The following is a 20,318-nucleotide window of genomic DNA, read 5'->3' as shown; positions in this document are numbered from 1 at the left end:
TGATGTTTTATCAGGGCAAAATCAAAACAATTAAAGCAAAACTGTATATTATGTGTTAATAAGTTGTCATCAAGCTAACCAAACATTATGTTGAAAGCTTCATCAGCTTCAATTGGGTTAAAAGAATTTTTCAGTTTATACATTTTTGAAATAACTATTGGCTATGAGTTCTAGATTATGGCCAGCAGTGGGAGGTATGGCTAGGGGTGTTTCCATGTTTTGTTTATAAATGTGACTGTAAACTTTATATAAAGATACACATTTGATATAGTACACAACAGTGTTCAACACGCTACAGTAATTTTTAGAAGGAATATGTTTATATACAAGTAATACCCTCAAGAATAATCTCTTTTCAAAACTTTAAATATAGAAGTTTAAGCCTTTCCTATATAAACGTTCCTCTGAAGATCTGGAAGATTTTGTATGAGTAAATATTGATAGAGAATTTAAGAAGGTCTTACTTCTTGGATAGTGATATACAATTATGTATATTAGAAGGAGTGATGTTTATCAGAGGGATTACTGTAAGATTTTGTTGGACAGTTTCAGAAAAAATGTATCATTGAAATACCTGTAGTTTATAAATTCTAAGGGTAGGTAAGCCGGTGTAGGGGGTCGATCCTTTAGAGAATTTGGCTGGCATTGGATTCTGAGGATTCTGAGGATAGAGTTTGAAATTGTACTAAATAGCTTTTTTTACAAATTTTCTATATAGTAACAGGTTTCTGTATTGACAATAGAAATGGTGTCTCTACGCAGGTTCTTGATGGTAAAGACAGAATGGAATCTCAAGGGACAGGTTATCTTGCATTGGTCTCTCAAGTCAAGTTTTGTTGTGGTGACCGAATGGCATATTTCAAGACAGGTTCTACTGTTGTGACAGGATGGTGGTCTTTGTTTATAATGCTTTTATGCCCACAGGTGTAGGATAAGGAAATTCCACCCGCTGGTTTTCAAATTGAGTAAAACCAGAGGATCGCCAAGGTTTTTTGTTCCAGTTTTAGAATCCAGATTGTGGAAATTCTCTCTCCTATGTCCCTGGGTTTGAAGGAGTATTTTTTTTTGTCATTCCAATCAACAGAAGCTCAGAAACCATGAAAAAGCATTTTGACTGGTTACCAATATTTTGAAAAACCTAGTGAGAATAAGAATACCCCATTTCTGCAAACTTTGTTTGTGCAAGAAAATAATCCCATCTTTCTGACTTATACAGCTAATACATTAAATTATCTTAAGGTTGATTTCATCACATCTGCCGTTTCTGCATCAGGGCATCGGAATTTCCCCTATTTCTTAATGTCATATCATTGCTGTTTCATTGTGACATACGTCACACCCATGAAATGGAGTGTAAGATATGACTCTTTCATGCCCAGGGGTGTAGGATAGGGAAATTCCACCTGAGAGGTTTAAAATTTGGTAAAAGTCAAGGCTTTTGCAAAAATTTGAAAATCCAGAGGGTGGAATTTCCCTTTCCTACATCCTTAGGCATGAAATAGTATTTTTCTTTCATTTGGACTACCAGAGTAAGCTCAGAAACCATGATGTGTTTGGACCGGCTATCGTTTTGAAATTTTTGATAATCCCCGGAGCTTTTTTGAAGAAAATGTATCTGTCAGCGAGATTTAGCATACCCGATATTGGCAAACAAATGCACAGACAAATTATCGCATCTTTCGAACTTATACGGTAAATAAATCGTAAAAGGTTTTAATTTCATCATGACGCCTTTACCGCATTGCGGCATCAGACTTTACCAAATTCATTGTTGAGCCATTGTGATGTAGCTATATAGCATTACGTACCATCTTTCTTACCCTTGACAGCTCTATCTTTCACACACGGAAATGAGAGAATAAAATTTCTTGAACATCTTTCTTTTTTGGACATTTCTATCATACAGGCACAGGGATGATAGAATAAGAAAATCTTTTATCCCCTTTGGAAGTGAGATAGGAGTAATTTTCCCGGAGGGTTGAGATTCCCAATCTCACCTGAAGGAGTGAATGGTTCTGGTTTACTTAACGTGTACTTGTCCCTGCCCTGTACATAATGCAACGTTGATGTTACAGACTTGAAGCATTGTTGTCATGACGTCATTGTTTTGTTGGTGTATATGTGATGTCATTCACTTGTTTTGACTGGGGAATCCCTCCATCTCAACACCAGTGCGAGACAGAGATTGATCTAACCCTTGACAGGTGTATCCACATGTTTTCCAGGGTGGGATATCCTTTTCTCCCACCCTTCACAGGGGTGTCTCCTGTTTTAGCCGGGAAAACCTTGTGCCAATTAGGTGGAGTTGTGACTGAGATAATAGGATGGGAGAAAAATAATTATCCCCTACCTTGAGGGTGTTTCAGAGAAATCTCCAACCCCTTGAGGTAATTTATTTTGGTTGTTTAACCATCGGCAGAGCCTCGGGTTAGACAACCAATTACATCATCCCTTTTGGTAGGGGATTTCTGTGTCACACCCTCAAGGTAGGGGAAGATTCAATAAGTCTTTCCCTAAGGCTTGGAATGGGGGATCGCCCTGTCATAACAACTGTATGACATCATGTTAACAGTATGACGGCGTCGCATCAACAATGTATTGAGCTTGTAACATCAACATTGCATTTTGTATATGACAGGATCAACAGGGTAAGAGAAGAAGAATAATTCACCTCTTTTAAGTGAGATGGGAAATCTCAACCCTTCAGAGAGATTCCTAGGCAAGCCTTGTGTTAAGCACCTTTAGAATCTTTCGCCTTGGGTTGAGATTCCCCTATTTCAACCCCAAGGGGGTGAATGATTCTATCAATCTTTCCTTTACCAGAAGTGTTGATATCTGTCTAATTGGGGAGAAAGATTTATCTAACATGGCTTCAATCATTGGAAAACTGTAACTTTTTCATAACATGGCCAGCTAAGTAGGAAATTACACATTTCTACTACATTGAAATATCTGATGAAAAATATTCATAATTCTTTTTTCAGTTTTTTCTATTTTCTTAAATTAATAAGATTATATTTGTTTTCAGGTTAAAACTACCAGCTTGATGAGACACCAGACTGGAAAGTTGTGTTGTGATTTTACTGTGAAATCATTATGTGGATTTAAAACTATGGGTAAACGACCCAAAATATATTGTCGGAAAAAGGAAAATTCCATGAGAGACAATCCTGTGTATCTTTGATACATTTTGAAAGGCGCTATCAGGTAAGAATCAATGCATTTAGTGGTTTATAGGGGGCAACAGTGGTCGAGTGTTTTATAGGGGGCCACAGTGGCCGAGTGTTTTATAGGGGGCCACAGTGGCCGAGTGTTTTATAGGGGGCCACAGTGGCCGAGTGTTTTATAGGGCGCCACAGTGGCTGAGTGTTTTATAGGGGCCACAGTGGCCGAGTGTTTTATAGGGGGCCACAGTGGCCGAGTGTATTATAGGGGGCCACAGTGGCCGAGTGTTTTATAGGGGGCCACAGTGGCTGTGTGTTTTATAGGGGGCCATAGTGGCCGAGTGTTTTATAGGGGGCCACAGTGGCCGTGTGTTTTATAGGGGGCCACAGTGGCCGAGTGTTTTATAGGGGGCCCCAGTGGCTGTGTGTTTTGTAGGGGGCCATAGTGGCCGAGTGTTTTATAGGGGGCCACAGTGGCCGTGTGTTTTAAGTGTCGGTTTGTTTACGATCGCCAGTCTTCCACTACTGCACGGGTTACAGGTTCAAAGCCTTAAGTGGGGCTGTTGCCAGGTACTGGTTGCAGGTTGGTGGGTTTCCTCCGTGTACTCTAGTTATCCTCCACCACCAAAATCTAGTTATCCTCCACCACCAAAATCTGGCTCATCCTTAATTGACCTTTCTAGAACGATCTTGGGTTGATGTACAATCATACAGCGCCTTATATTAATGCTGATATAGAGGCAGCAATGCCTACCTCCACTAATATCCTATTAAATTCTATGCAATATAGCTGTTAGTAGGATCTAAAGCACAAACCAACCAAATCAAACGCTGCTTTATATTTAAGTGGTCAGAGGTTCAAATCTCCAAGGTGGAATTATTTTTCACAAATATATGTATATTTTTTTATACTTCTTTTGTATATAGTCTATGTGTTATTGCTTTATAAATGTAAAATGGCGCCGTGGTGGCCATGTGGTTAAGATGTCTGACATACTGCTACCACTAGCCCTCTACCACTGGGTCGCGGGTTTGAGACCTACGTGGAACAGTCACCAGGTACTGGCTGTAGGTCGGTGTTTTTTCTTCGGGAACTCCAGCTTTCCTCCACCACCAAAACCTGGCATGTCCTTAAATGACCAAAGCTGTGAACAGAAAGTAAAACACAAACAAACCAAACAAATTTAATAAATGGGCAAACTACTATCAGGCAGAGAAATGCTTCACAAATTGAAACTCTTCCTCGACAATATAACAGAGAGTGCAGCAAATTGGAGTTGGTATTGCTACTCAAGGAGAAATAGCATGCCAAGCTTCCATGGTTGTCTTTTAGTTTTGTGTAAACGTGACAACAAGAGTTTCAAAGGTATTTGTCTATGTGTGAGCTGTATAATTATCAACCTTAAATAATTATCACCCTTAAATTTTACCTTAATTGTAAAATAAAAAAAATTATGGTTTCGTATTATACAATTCAAATAAGTCATTAAAATGATTGATAGTTGAAAAGAAATTTGGGAAAAGAAGTTTTCATCAATGCATTTTTAAGCTCAAGGTCTGAATATATATAATCATGAAAAGAAGAAGGAAGTCGTAAAATTGTCAGCTATTTACACTTATTGAAGTATAAACATTCTATGCCAAATTTGGCAAGTATTATAAAATAAGTCAAAGGTCTTGCATGATCGTAAATTGAAAAGTACATTTTGAATAATGTTTGTGAATGATGAAAGTCGTGAAAAGGAAATAGTCACTGATTCCTTTATATAACCAACACTGTCGGCACGGCAAACTTTGTCTCCCCAAACGATTGTTCGGTCAACAATCGGCTGTGAAAAGTTTGATAATATTTGTATAATAAATTTTACCTTTATCTGTAGGTAAATAAGCTTACTGCCAGGTAGCTATAGTACACCTGTCTTTTACAGGTAAATCAGGCAGGTGGCCAGGTGTAACAAGCTCACCTGAATTAACGTCTTTGTTGATGTGAGTCAGCTGTAATATGCTATGCAATGTATTTCCGATGACTTTCTATAGCTAATGTGCATGTATTTCAACTATATGTCATTCTATTGATGAGAATTACGCCCTCATCAAGACAAGTGTCAAACCAGAGCTTGAATAAAGCATCAATTGACTCCTGTTTAGCTCATTCACCCCTGAAGATACATTTGAACTCTTCCAATCTAACGGATGGAAGAGTTTATTATGAAATTTCAGGGGTGAATGATTTAAGGGGTCATTATATAATTTGCTCCAGGTTAAGGGGACAATTTAGCTGTGTTTAAGGATCCTCGTACCACTGATGAAGATGTAACTAAGTGCTGGAAACTTTTTTCTGACAACATTATAGATTTGATAAATCATTACTGAACTGAAAATCATACACTGTGGGACTTTTGTGAACAAAATAAAAAAAAAAAAAATGAAATAAACAAAAACATTATCAACAATTCAACAGCATTCTCAGGGGGAAAAAATAGCCAGGGCTTGATTGAATTCCAACCTTGGATCACAGATTGTTACACTATAGCTCTGACTGACTAAGCTACCTGGACAACAGAAGTGTACTGGCCAACAGTGACACAGTTACATCCAAAACGAAATTAAGGGGAGGTCACTGTATATACGAAAAACTACATTGCATTGGGACAGGAATCCTTAAGGGGTTCAATTTAGCTTTAATTTAGGGGTCCGTTTAGCTCTTGTAGGCCGGGGTTGTTACCTGTTTTACGGGCCAATCGATTAAGTTCTGGTTTTAGGGGCTATGTTCTTTAAAAAAAGTTAATAGCCCTGAAAAACTATTTATTTATTATTTTAGAGCCAGTTGGCAACTGGGGAAAAAAATCAACTTGATGGAGGTCTGTACAGCCTAATACACTCAGCAGTATCCACTATATACCACTACATGATTGAGTTACAGTCTGATTTATGAAGTTATGGACTCCACGAGAGGGAATTTTATAGCTAATTGTAAGAGCACTGGCCTTGTACTCTGTAGTCCGGAGTTTAACTCCTAGTCGAGACACTTTGGAAGTCCACTAAAAACTATTTTCAAAATATTTATGAGGAACCCCTCTAGAAAAAGGAGGTTTGTGTCACATTTAAGATAGCTTGTATCCTTAGATAGGCCACCTTGTTCTCTCATCCTGTTTTCGGTTGTCCTAATAATCGTGTACATTTTGGCAAGACTTTCACAAACAATGACAGATAGGAACTACCTTGGAGTTGCATCATGAATTGTTCAGGGGAAATAGATAAAAGTCATTGAAAAATAGGTGTCCTGCTTTTTTCTGGCTATCTTGTAATTAGGGAAAATTCGGAGGAATCCTCTGCCAGGGGGAGCTTAACACGAAATGCATTCAAAGTTTTTAAAAATGTTTCTTTGTGATCATGACCCTCAGCATTGATATAAATGTTTAACTCATTCACCCCTGAAGACACATTTGAACTCTTCCAATTCAAAAGTTGGAATAGTTCATTATGAAATTTTAGGGGTGAATGAGTTAAATGCCTGGTACAAGCTGGCCAATTGATATGAATTTCTATTTATAAAAACAGCTTTTATGTTATTTCAATTATTGAAAAGCTACATAAATATCAGGTTAAGATTTTAAAATGACAATCTGAAGGCAACATTAATGTCAAAAACATTAAATCAAATATTAAAATTTGTTTTAGATTTTGTTTAAAGACTTTGAAATGTGTGAAACATTTTGTGATCAAGCTAACAATACAGAGATTTGGTCACCAGTTTTACCCCTCAGCTGGGTATTTACATAATAATTGCTATCTTGTCATAATGTTTTCCGGATTAAAAGGTCTTATACATTGTGTCTATAGACGGTCTTTACCCCAGAAGCGCACCACCAGGAACTTTATAAATCTCCACCATATTCTTGTTTTCTCGAATGTGGTCGATGGTTAATGATGAAAAATGATCACGTATGACAGTCGAAAGCATTTAATTCAATCTATTTTGTCCTATAGATTAGACATGAACCAGATAAGACATAAAGACATACTAGTGATTTAACATGAGTAATCGTATCTGGTCCACTGTTAAACTCATCAAGCACATTTATCAAATTTAATTGAGGCCTTTTCAATATTTCATTTGGGAGGGAACACTTTACATTGTGGTATGATGTTTGTTTTCCTTCCATTTATCAAGTGCTAATTTTTTTTGAAGAACAGTGACGACTTTCAGAATGTATCACTCTTTAATATACCCAGCTGACGAGTTGTCTAGCAGTATATAGGGAAAAGCTTGGATGTACGTAAATGTCCCCGGCAATGTAATTGCACTTCATACTCCATTTCTTATCCAACTGTCGGGGAACTTCATTTGTGTGTCATATGAATTATCTCGTGTACAGGTTGGGCGTAACAAAACAATGAGCGTGTTTCCAGTAACATGCTTGATAAATGTTTGGGTAGGTAGGTAGGTAAAAATGTTATTTTTAAAGATAATTTTATAAGGTTTATAATATATAGGAGGGTGACGTTGTCTTTTAACAGTGTTTCTCTGAAAATTGATTTGAACATTTTAGGGTAGGCCTTAAAATTGAGGGTATGTAGGGTTACCAGAAACACAAAATATGTTTTGCTTGGCCTAAATTGCATTTCACATTCTGGGTTCCAAAACTAGGCCACCATTACTATAAATAGAATCTAGTATCATTGTGCTACTTACTTACTTCATTTCTTTTTTACAGAAGATATTATCAAACTGGTCCTTATAGATTGTAAGTAGCTTTAGACAAGAAAAGGTTTCAAATTCAATTTAAATGACGCTGAAAATTCTGGATTGACAAGTGTTGTTTTGTACTGTAATAAAATTCTGTTGAACATCAATGCTTACTTGCAGGCCTTTATATTATTTGATCCGCTATTCAGAAACGGATAGAACAGCGTAGACAATTCACGATTACTGGGTTTTCTTTTTAACGTTCCAGCAATATTGACCTGGTTAATGAGCTTTCCTTGTTGCTGGCTCGAATGGCTTTGATTTCTTAGGGTGCTTTGTGTCACCTGGAAGTGGGAAACACGTTACAATCAATAAACGACAATAATGCGATATGAGAACTAATGTGGCATTATAGACTCTCCTACTCGAGAATTTCCTGGAATTTCCATATGATCTGTTAATTCTATATCTGGCAAATAGAGAGATAATAATATGCATACATTGAGTTTGTTTACTTGTCTGTTTACGATGAAATCAACAAGTAGAAACAATCAATAACTGGTTCCTATTTATAGATATTTTCAATTTTTGTGACTGAGTATCATGCCTTCATTCTGATTAAACTCATTCACCCCTTAAGGCACATTTGAACTCTTCCAATTCAAAGGTTGGAATAGTTCATTATGAAATTTCAGGGGTGAATGAGTTAATATATTTCGATTCCTGCTGAATTTATATATATCCGACCCATCGTAATTTTTTACTTGAGTTTCCCTCTAAATCTGTTTACAGAAAAATTTCCTGAACTCGATTTCATTGAGAGCTAATTTGTAATTACACTGATTTCTGTTCTAACAAAGGTTATTTCATATTTCAATGCATTGTCCTGTTATAAGCCCACCCGTCTATTCTGAATAAATAGGATAAATATGGTAGATATAGACCAACCAATATGTTTCCTATATGGTGAAACATATACAGAGGTCTTGATATCAGTTTTCTGATTGTCGGTACCTTCGAGGGTTCTTTAAATCTAGAAGTTGAGTTACAGAGGCGATATATAGGTATTACTTTGTCAACAGCATACACGTCATAGTCGTCGGTTGTGTCGTCCAAATTAAGGTTTTCGTGCAATCACTTGAGTTTCCTTGGGTTGATTGAAATCAAACTTTGTACACATATTGCATACCAATATAGCTCAAACAAGTTCATAGTTCAGAAGTTAACTTGCATTTTTGGTGGAGTTATGCCCCTTTTATTGCCAACTAAGGGCATTGTGTAGTAAATGCAAGAACTTTTTTTAATCAATTCCTTTCAAATTTTGTATGGAAATGCTAGAAGCAATAATGTTCAACATATATTACGGGTTTTTCTGTCGAGTTTCAACTTTCTGCGTTTTGGTATATACCACTTGACGTAGCAACGCTGTTTATCGTTTTTGCCGTTAATTTTTATACGCCCGTCAAATTTGACGGAAGTGTTATTGTATGGCGTTGTCCGTCCGTCTGTTCGTTTGTCTGTCTGGCATAAACTTTTGTTTGTCCTGCAATCTCCTCCTACATTTTTCGACCGATCTCTTTGAAACTTGGTATACATTATAATCATGATATGAAGTTGTGTCTCCCTTAAATTAATTTTGACACAACATAATCATTCCAAAAGTGATTGCCCTTTGTTCATTTCAGTATTTGATTTTTGTCCGGAGATCTCCTCCTACAATTTTTGATGGATTTCTTTGAAACTTAAAAGGCTGAATAATCATGATATGTTGTTGTGTTTCCCTGAAGAGAATTTTGATTCAACAATTTTTGCAAAAGTTATTGCCCTTTGTTTATTTCAGTATTTGATTTTTGTCCGGCAATCTCCTCCTACATTTTTCAACGGATCTCTTTGAAACTTGGTATACATTTTAATCATGATATGATGTTGTGTCTCCTTTAAAAGAATCTTGATATGACGATTTTTGCAAAAGTAATTGCCCTTTGTTCATTTCAGTATTTGTTTTTTTGTATGGAGACTTTCTCCTACATTTTTAGCTCACTTCTGAATAACCAAAATGCCCAGGGTGATGATATTTGGCCAGAAGCATGCTGGGATGAAGGTCTACAAAGTTTGTTCAAATAAATGACCTTCATCCATTTTCAAGGTCACAGGTGTCAAATATGTTTAAAACCTTTAAACAACTTCTTCTGAATAACCAAAATACCCAGGGTGATGATATTTGGCCAGTAGCATGCTGGGATGAAGGGCTACCAAGTTTGTTCAAATGAATGACCTTGACCAACTTTCAAAGTCACAGGTGTCAAATGTCTTAAAATCTTCAATCAACTTCTTCTTAATAACCAAAAGGCCCTTTAGGGTACTGATATTTGGCCTGTAGCAATCAGGGCTAACAAATTTATTCCAATGAATGACCTTGACCCACTTTAAACCTAATGTTATTGTTTGACATTCAAGGTCACACTGATATTCTGCCTGTTGCTGTATTTTAGTCCACTTTTAAGATTACAAGTGTGTGATTAATACCAGGTGAGCGATGCAGGCCCATTGGGCCTCTTGTTTATAGCATGTCAGCTAACCACTCTTAGAATGATGCAGAATTTATTTCAATGTAAGATAATATATAACACTATATGGCATTCGACGGGCGTATATTGTTCCGCCCCGCGGTACTCTTGTTGCTTATTTAATTACGCGATAACTCAAGCCAAAACCTTTTTCTCACTATAAGCGCTGAGCAGGCGACACATCCACTCCTGTGGAATCCTTGTGTTGTTGTATTTATGGTGCTAGTCATATACACAGGTCTAATTGATATCAATTTTCTGATTGTTGGTACCTTCGAGAGTTCTTTAGATCTAGAAGTTGTCTTTGACAGACTTTCACTGTTGTATTTATGGTGCTTTAAGTCATAATCATATACAGAGGTCTTGATATCAATTTTGGAGAGTTCTTTAGATCTAGAAGTTGTCTTTGAATGACTTTTGCTGTTGTATTTGTGGTGCTTTAAGTCATAATCATATACAGAGGTCTTGATATCAATTTTCTGATTGTCTGTACCTTGGAGAGTTCTTTAGATCTAGAAGTTGTCTTTGAATGACTTTCGCTGTTGTATTTGTGGTGCTTTAAGTCATAATCATATACAGAGGTCTTGATATCAATTTTCTGATTGTCTGTACCTTGGAGAGTTCTTTAGATCTAGAAGTTGTCTTAGAATGACTTTCGCTGTTGTATTATTGGTGCTTATAGTCAAAATCATATACAGAGGTCTTGATATCAATTTTCTGATTGCCTGTACCTTGGAGAGTTCTTTCGATCTAGAAGTTGTCTTAGACAGACTTTTGTTGTTATATTTGTGGTGCTTAGTCATAATCATATACAGAGGTTTTGATATCAATTTTCTGATTGTCTGTACCTTGGAGAGTTCTTTAGATCTAGAAGTTGTCTTAGACAGACTTTTGTTGTTATATTTGTGGTGCTTAGTCATAATCATATATCAACTTTCTGATGGGACCTCACTTTGAAAGCTCTCCAGCGAGACAGACCCGCACTGTTGTCTCAATAGCCAAACATGTAGTACCTGTACACAGCAGTCTTAAGGTGGTTAGATCTAATCCCCAGTGAGATAGAGTTCAATCTTTCTTTGTTTTATCTCCTAAGAAGGAGAATTTGAATTTGGGTATTTGATCCGCAGACTTTGGATTATCCACTTGATATTTGTTATGTTAACATTTTAGGCAACCTCATTCGAAATAATTTCAAAGGGTTCAAACTCCCTAAAAAGGCCACATCTTTAATTAACTTTGTATGAATATAGAGGAAAAACATAACTTGAGTTGGATAATATCTTTCTAGGGTGTAAATTAATTTTCTGGTCGGCCTGACCGTGACTCCCTTGGATAGCTCTCCAGAATATCACTGCCTGCTAGTTCAGCGTTGGTTGGCAACTTCGGTATCTATATGCATTAATTCCTCGGATACGAACAGCATTAAATATCAAGACGATCAGAACATTGCTTTGATGTCCAGACAGTAAATGCTCTTACAAAATTGTGAAACACAATGTCCAACAATTTATGATAATTAAGACCCGCAACAGAAATGTGGGTACTCCACATATCTAGTAATCGTGGTGTCAATCAATTTGTTTGTAGGTCCACACTTTCGGTTTTGGAGATCATCTAAATATCTGAAAGATATCAGAAGTGCAATTAGGGTTTAAAAGTTTCTAAGGTCAAGGTCAAGTTCTCTGTTACTAAAAATAGACCATGGGGGTACAGTCACGCACAAAACAAATGGTGGGGCACTTACAGAACTATCAATACTCTAGTGATACACATTGGTTTCAAAGGTTTTCTCTAAAAAAAGAATTGCTATAAATGTGTTGTTATCTGTCCAGTAGAGTTTTATAACAGACAGTAAAAATTAAGCAATACGATAAGGCCCGACTCCGGTAAATATAGCATTCCAATCTCCCGTCACAAACAGGAAGCATTGTTGGACAATTTTTTTTTTTTTTCAGGCATTAGACTATAGTTTTGATAAATAATTTCTGAAAAGAAAGCCATACTTATTGTGGGACTCTTTTGAGAAATATAGGAAAGATGAAAATACCCCAATATGATCAACAACAGTGTCGTCATGAATGTAAAAGTTCAGCCGGGCCAGAGATTCGAACCCTGGACCTCAGATTGTAGTACCATCACTCTAACCAATTGAGCTACCAGGTCAACGGATTAGCATCCTGGCCCAACTGTTCATGTGCTACAGTTACATCCAAATGGAAGTTAAGCAGAAGTAATTATTGTGTATAGTAAAAAACACAGTGCAGTACGTGGGACAGGGATCTTTCAGTAATAACACTTGTTTTGCAGCCTATGCATGATTTACAGAATTAGTATGTAACCCTTAGGTACTTTACAGTGAGTTTGTAATATTCGCTGTAGAGTAATACACAAACATGTACAAATATTTAAGGCGCATAAATCTACACTATAGAATTCTCATGCACATTTTGGTGGCCAGACGCCAGAAATTTCAACATGTTTTGATCCCGAGATAACCATTGTCCAGACAGAATTACTTTTTTTGGACCTGCTTGGTCGGGTTTATGAAGTTAGAGTCCAATGAGGGTTCTGAGTTTCAATTTGTTAATTTCATACTTGCCAACTTTTTGAAATTTCCATGGGGGAGATTACGCATGCTTAGAATGAAAAGGGTATATAAAATGTGTGTATGTACTAGGGGGAAATAACACTTTTATATGGCACTTTTTGAGCTGTTCTTCCAGTTGAAATCATCAGATCTTAGAAAATAGTAATAGTTTAAAAATTCACTGGGTGAAAATGCTCAATTTAAGGGTCCAAAATCGGGATTCTCCATCTAAAATAGGCCTTGGGCAGATATGGCACCTAGGTAATTTTGAGTTGCTTTGTCGTCTTTTCACTTTAGCAAGGAGTTACTTTACAAAAGAAATGTTTTTCTTGTATTACTTGTTTGTAAGATTCAATCTTCTTACTTGTTAATTATAAAGTAGAGAACTTACCCACTACACTAGCAGATTTCATATTTGTTATGTAAATAATTTTCAGCAACTCAGAAAATAATTTTAAAATGTTAAAATTCTTATAACGTCCTTACAAGTAGTACAACCTAAAATATTTTTGTGTATAATTATAGAGGAAATCACTTATCATTTAACTCATCCACCCCTGAAGACACATTTGAACTCTTCCAATTCAAAGGTTTGAATAGTTCATTATGAAGTTTTAGGGGTGAATGAGTTAAGGATTCCTGTCCAACTGCAATGTAGTGTTTTCCTAAATACAGTTACCTCCCCTTAACTCCGTTTGGATATAACTGAAGAGCAAAGTGGCCAAACGGAAGTTGACCCGGTAGCTGAAACGGTTAGAGCATTAATGCTTTACCAGCCTGAAGTTCAGGGTTTGAATTGGGGTCTAGTTCCCCATTTTGTTTTACCAGAACCCTATTGTTGAATATATTTTGTTTATTTCATCATAATTATTTTTCATGAAAGTCCCGCAATGTGTGGTTTTCTTCTCAGAAAGAATTTAACAAAGCTATAGTCATGCTTGAAAAAGCAGTTTCCGATACGTAGTTACACTCACAGTTTACGGTAGAGGTACGAGGATCCTTAACAGGAAAATGATTTTTCACAGCCAGTAAATAGCAGAAGAATGCTGGGATACTCTACCTTAATGAACATATACAACATTTTATATTCTCTTCTTATAATCTGTTACTTGTCCATCAAAATGTTCAGCTTTCATTGTCATCTCTACATTTTATAATCTCCTTCCTTTTCACAATGTTTATTTGGGTCACTAAGGACCTTAAGTTTGGTATTCGTAATACAAAGTTCACACTGTATTCTTTCCAGGCTAAATTACATCTTTATTACTTCAAATAAACTTGCACAGTGTTTTGGCTAGTACGTATATACAGTGTAATTATAGAACAGGAGACATTTGTGACCTCAATGTACTACGCTAGCTGACATGTTGCAGGAGATTTTAAAACACTGGATCATGGAATGTTGATCTAATTAGAAATATTCTCCATTTACTATTATCAACAAAATAAAATATTATTGTCCTCTTATAATACTGCATTTATCCAGCAATAAGCCCATGCCTGGTAATAAGCCCACCCGTATCTATTACTTTTCAGCAGAATTCAACAAATGCTTTACATTGTCCTGTAATAAGCCCATGGCCAGCCACCCCACCTATTTACGTATGGGTGTTGGTCCCCTTGGCTTATTGTGGGTAGAGCCCTGTAATCAGTTTTAATTTTTAAATTTTTTTTTCTTCATTATGATCAATAAGAGTAATACGACAATATGTTCTGTTGAATATATTTAGATGCTTATTTGATTGTTTGCATGAATATTTTACAAAATTTGTGATAATGTATTGTTTAACTTGCCCTGTATTTTCCAAAGGCAAATGAAACCAACTGGAAAGGAAGTTTTGTTAGTTTATATACAATTTGAATAAAATTGAATAGTTTTTGTCAAAAAAAATCCCCAAAACCAAACAGTTGTTTTGGTAATTTTTACAAATTCTTAATTTCCGGCTTTGCTAACATTTCATGCTTTATACTGTGAAAACTTCGGGGTTGTCATCACTTAGTACTTTTCTTTTGGTAATTATATACAAACACTCAAGTTACCCTGACTTCTGTTTTCTAGGTGTGGTAGACCTGTGCTAAGATGAAGACGCGGCATGTGTCGTCTGCTCCTGTCCCAGAGGTGGGGAGGGACTTCAGTTCCGGTTCGTCAAGTCCCGCCAGTGCGTCTTTTGGCGTGGATGAGATTAGTAGAATGTCCGAGGCGAAGAGCAAGGGCATCGCAAAAGGTGAGTGATCTATTGTTTCTCCCGATCTCATGTACTTTTAAAGGTTTAATGTACATAATACAATTGAGTCCTGTTAGACTAATCCACAACAAAGCTCTTTCCCCTTTGTCTCAGGCCAATACATAAGACCAAGGTGAGCTTTAACTTTGATATGATTGAAATTGCAACCCTGTAACCATATGTACCATTGCTTGGCATCAGGAGATGAACACAATCATGATACAAATATTGACTCTTTGGTCTGGCCTTAACTCTAGGTACAATATTTCTGGTACTTAACATTGACAAGGTTCAGATCCCTAACCCATAGCCATATACATTGTATACCATTCCCGGCAAAAAGATCCAGGTGAGTGATACAGGCCCTCTGGGCCTTTTGTATATGCATATATATATTCCCTTTAGTAACATAACTTTCTAGCATAATAAAATGATTATGTTAAAAAATATGGACCAAGATTAAATTGTTTTGCATAAATTATTGATTATATATCAGTTTTATATTCAAACAATATAAGAAAAAGGAAGAAAAAAATGGTATACATCTACTATTCCAGGTTTAATATTAATAAAGCAAAATACATTGAAGGATTCATAATTTTAATATTTATAATCATATCTGAGAGAATTTACCAATCTCCCTCGAACTTCCTCATTCAAGTCCAAACTCACACAAACTCAAATCTACACCCTGTTGTCAAATGATCTCCTAGTTATTGCAGGTCATAACAGGTGTGTCTGAATCAAATGAATGCTTTTTGGAGTTATTTTGATACAATTAAAAAGGGAAAGACAAATTAAGCAAAGCAGTTTCAGTTCATTTCATGCACTTTCTCCCACATCGGATGTGAAATGAAGGAGATCTCATAGAAAATGACCTATATTATGATCAATTCTCTTCAAAACTACAGGTGCCCAGAGTGAGTGCTTTTGAAAATTAATTGCTATGCATATATTTATAAGCTAGGGGTTTGTAATACCATCCAATTGTGACTGCTTTCTCATCATGAGATAGCATTATCTTACAGACGTACAGTATGAGGGAAAACATTACTGCAAAAACAGCAGGAAATTTCAACAAGGACAGATATGGAAGGGTGGCCTCCCTTGAAATATTTTATCTGAATATTTTGAACAACAAGAGTTATTTCCCTTTAGCCAGGGTAATTCTTTTTATGTGAAATCATTATGATATTCTGTTTCTGAATGGATTATGATGTAACTTCATTCAATAGAAGTATTAAATATACAAATAAAATGAATTCATTGTCAGAAGAATGCATGAAGCTTTACTGGCAGTGATATGTTATAGTAGATACTGCAGGTACTGTAATTTCTGTAATTAGTGCCAAGGGCACTCGAAAAGCTAACTGGCTGATGGGGGCAAATATATAGATAACAAAACAAAACATTATGTCAGTGTCTGTAAAGGCAACATAAATATCATACACATTCTCCAGCATTTTCAAGCTTCTATATTCTTTTTAACACTGCTAAGGAAACAGTTCTGTCAAATTGCAAGACTGTAGTGATATATATATAAGGTGATCTTCTTGTAATATGATGTATATGTACATGTAACTGTTCTGTTTCACTGTGTCTTGAAAAAGGAGCGGATCGCTCCGAAAATTTGACAACCTAAACTTGTCCACACTGTTGGAATTACTTCTTTGCCCCATATATAAGGTGATATATATAGTTCTATAGTTTGTTAACAGGAAAGAGCCAGAATGGAGGTGTTTGGGAAAGGGGGAGTTGATATTTCTAGGGACCACATTGGGGTTCTTTCTGCTTGGACCTTAGATGTGTTTATATATTTTTTTGAGTTAGGGAAAGTATATCTTAATATGCAGTGATAGCATTATGACATTATCAGGTCCCAAGTGTGCTATTACTTTGACTTCCTCCCACACTATATCACTGCTGACTCATTGAATTATATTAACTCGGTAAACATTAAAAAAATATAAACTATGTTTCTTTTACAAGAATTATGAAAGAAATTATTTCAACTTATATTAATCACTCTTGTCAGCCCAGATGTTAGGGTGGGGGGGGGTTAATGTGGGAGGAAACCAGAGTACCCGTAGAAAACCCATGTAGTCTGGCAGGTGACCCCATACGTTTTCATGTCAGATGATGGAATCGAATGTCAGCTGCCTTGAATTGGTGAAAGGCTAGTGAGCTATCTACTGAGCAAAACGACCACTCAAACATTTTTGCTACCCTAGATGTGATTAAGCTTTAATTTGTGATGTCATCTTTCATTGTGACGTCATGATTCATGGCAATTTTTTCCCAATAAGAAACAGAAATAATCCCTTTTAAAGGGAAACATGGTTTGCTAGAAATAACATCAAAGTTATGGGGAAAAGGCCCTCAAACTTGCGATGGTGGGTACCCAGTTATCATATTTTTCTAACTCTCGTGAGTTAATTTTCATATTGTAAAAGACACCTAGTAAACCTCCTGTCTTTATACAATTTGAAAATATATGAAAAAAGTGTCAATCTAATGTAGGGGAAATGGACTGGGATGACCAGATGGCTCAGTTTGTGGAGTGTCCGTCTGGGGTTCGAAGGATCCTGGTCCGAAACCCAGTCTGGCTGTGACCAACCCTTGTTTCAGATACGTTAATCTGCGTTATAACAAATGGTGTTTTCATGAGCGTAGACTCAGGAAAGGAACAGAGGAATGTAGCGAAGCTTGACTGGGTAATTTCGTCTTCGACTTGTTTACTCATTTGGTTGATCATCCGTCTGGGGTTCGGAGGGTCCTGGGTTCAAGCCACAGTCTGGCGGTGCATTTTTCCACCCCTATTACAGTAAAAACAAAAATATAACCTTTGAATGCAATGACTGTATATTATGACACTGAAATAAGGTTAATGAAAGCAAAGTGTTATAAAAGCATTAAGCTTGAAATGTGTACTAGCACCTTGTTAACATATTTTGTAGGACTGTGAGCCATTACATTGTGATTATCATGACAGCAATGAAAATGGTATCAATATCAGTACAATGGTAAAATTTATTTATACAAGAGTGACACAGAGTTCACTTGTCCACTAGCTGTCAGAACACCTAATCAATGATCTGTCTGTAAACAGGCCTGGCTCCCATTGTGTTTCTGTATATTCAATGTCTGCTGGGACATCAACACTGTGATTGATTCCATTTAGCAAACACTCTATACCTTATGACTGGCTGACCGTTGGTGGTACCTGTCTCAGGTAAGTACTCTGCATGTGATGACAGCAGACCAAAATAATTAACTCTGTGAGTGGATCGTGAGATTTTTGAATAATGTAATGTTTACCTGCTTAAATTTGTGAATTTTAGAGGTTCTCTTATTTCTTAAATATTTTGCTATATGCTATATAAACTTAACTTATTTTACAACAAGTTATTACAACTTATATTAATCACTCTTGTTGGCCCAGATGTTAGGGCGCTGGGGGTCTTAATGTGGGAGGAAACTGGAGTACCCGGAGAAAACCCACGTTGTCAGGCAGGTGACTCCCATACCTGTTCACGTCCTATCAGGGACTCAATCGAGCCCCGGCCGCCTTGGTTAACCCTTTCAACCCTACGCAACTTTACCAAACTCTACCATGCATTGATCTGGATGAGTCCATTATGGTTTACAGTGGTGAAAGGGTTAAAGGCGAGTGCAATATCCACTTGGCCACCAGACCATATTTTGCTCACTAGCAACACAATGGTTTATTCCTGTCTGAGGTAAGATACACTGGTCAAAATAGTATCTTACTATTGCTCTAACAGACTGAGCTGCCCTGGTCAACAGAAGTATCCTGGCCCAAGTTTGTTACAATTTTATCCAAAACATAAACAATGGTAGGTCATAGTGAGTGTATATAGGAAAAAACTACAGTGTAGTGGGATAGGAATCCTGAAGTTTGTGGAATTTTGCAGGAGTGATCTCCCTTGTTTTTCTGATTAATAGCATTATATTCTGTTGTTTGTCCAGAGCTAAACCCTCTGGATTGTCAAACTTGGTATACATGTATATTTTGGGGAAACAGAATGTCATGCATCAAAACTAGGTCACTGCGACTTTAATGCTGACCTTTGGCTTAATTGGTTTTGAGAATTTGTCTAGAGCATATCTACATCATCACTGTAACAATCAGTATCTCCAAACCATTGTGGATGTATCTTTAGGAGGCTGAACAATAGACCATCACAGTGGGATCACTTTGACCTTTGTGTATTTGTTTATTTCCTCTTCTCCTCTAATTTAATTGAGACAAAATATCTGGGTTGCCGAAGATTTACTGTAATTTTATTTTTATTTTTGTTATTTTCTTTTGAGTACTGTATACAAAAAAAATTACAAAAAAACTAAAAAAAAATAGACTTTAAAAAACTGAGCGGAGACCTTTAATGATAATTGATTAGGGATAATTAGTGTGGTTTGCCTCATGTCGTCGTTTACATTTGTCGGATATCTAGGCCTTTAAAAGGCAGCAGTAATAGCACAATTACATCCATTCAGTACCATTGTATTGGTCCGAAAGTCATATCCGTCTGTTAATGCAAAAATAATTCATTGGCAAAATATCTTCAGTTTTTGATCAGTTTTTGGCTTTTACATTTTTCCAGGATCAATACTGTCAATGGGGTTCAGGCTATAGATATACCGTATTATACAGAATAAAAAGTGCTTAAAATCACTAATTGTGTTGACACTGTCTAGATATTCGTAAGCCCCTACTACGAAGTGCATAGTGCATTAAATGATTGCCTTTTCTTTGTTTTTTCCATACATTCAACTGTATGACGTCGTTAGACATTGGGTTTTAAACTCCTTTACTCTTATACTAAAAATCCAACAGTCATCGAAATTCATAGGTGGATGCATCTTTAGGGCGCTACATTGAATCCCAAAAGTAGGTCACTGTGACCTGTATGATCTGTTTTGTTGACTTTTATTAGACTTTGCATTTGTTTTAATGTCTATCAAAGGGGAGCCGCGGTGGCCAAGTGGTTAAGGCGTCAGACATTCTGCTACCAATAGCCTGCCACCACTGGGTCGCAGGTTCAAGACCTACGTGGGGCAGTC

General features: G+C 36.6%; 1 protein-coding gene across 19 annotated transcripts in view; it reads left to right on the top strand.

The window, feature by feature from the left end:
- Window positions 1-20,318, top strand: part of LOC110465752 (cytosolic carboxypeptidase 2-like) — a 182,256-nt gene that overhangs the window by 36,107 nt on the left and 125,831 nt on the right. For all 19 annotated transcript variants that reach the window (XM_021521794.1, XM_021521795.1, XM_021521796.1 and 16 more), the window contains exons 3-4: window positions 3,029-3,207; window positions 15,068-15,233. In XM_021521794.1, coding sequence (XP_021377469.1) covers window positions 15,089-15,233 — 145 coding nt within the window. In that variant the 5' untranslated portion in view covers window positions 3,029-3,207; window positions 15,068-15,088. The remainder of the gene's footprint in view (window positions 1-3,028; window positions 3,208-15,067; window positions 15,234-20,318) is intronic.

Source organism: Mizuhopecten yessoensis, unplaced genomic scaffold (assembly GCF_002113885.1).
Source record: "Mizuhopecten yessoensis strain PY_sf001 unplaced genomic scaffold, ASM211388v2 scaffold11101, whole genome shotgun sequence".
Taxonomy (NCBI): domain Eukaryota; kingdom Metazoa; phylum Mollusca; class Bivalvia; order Pectinida; family Pectinidae; genus Mizuhopecten; species Mizuhopecten yessoensis.
The sequence above is the reverse complement of the archived record's forward strand: the minus strand, read 5'-3'. Positions and strand labels throughout refer to the sequence as shown.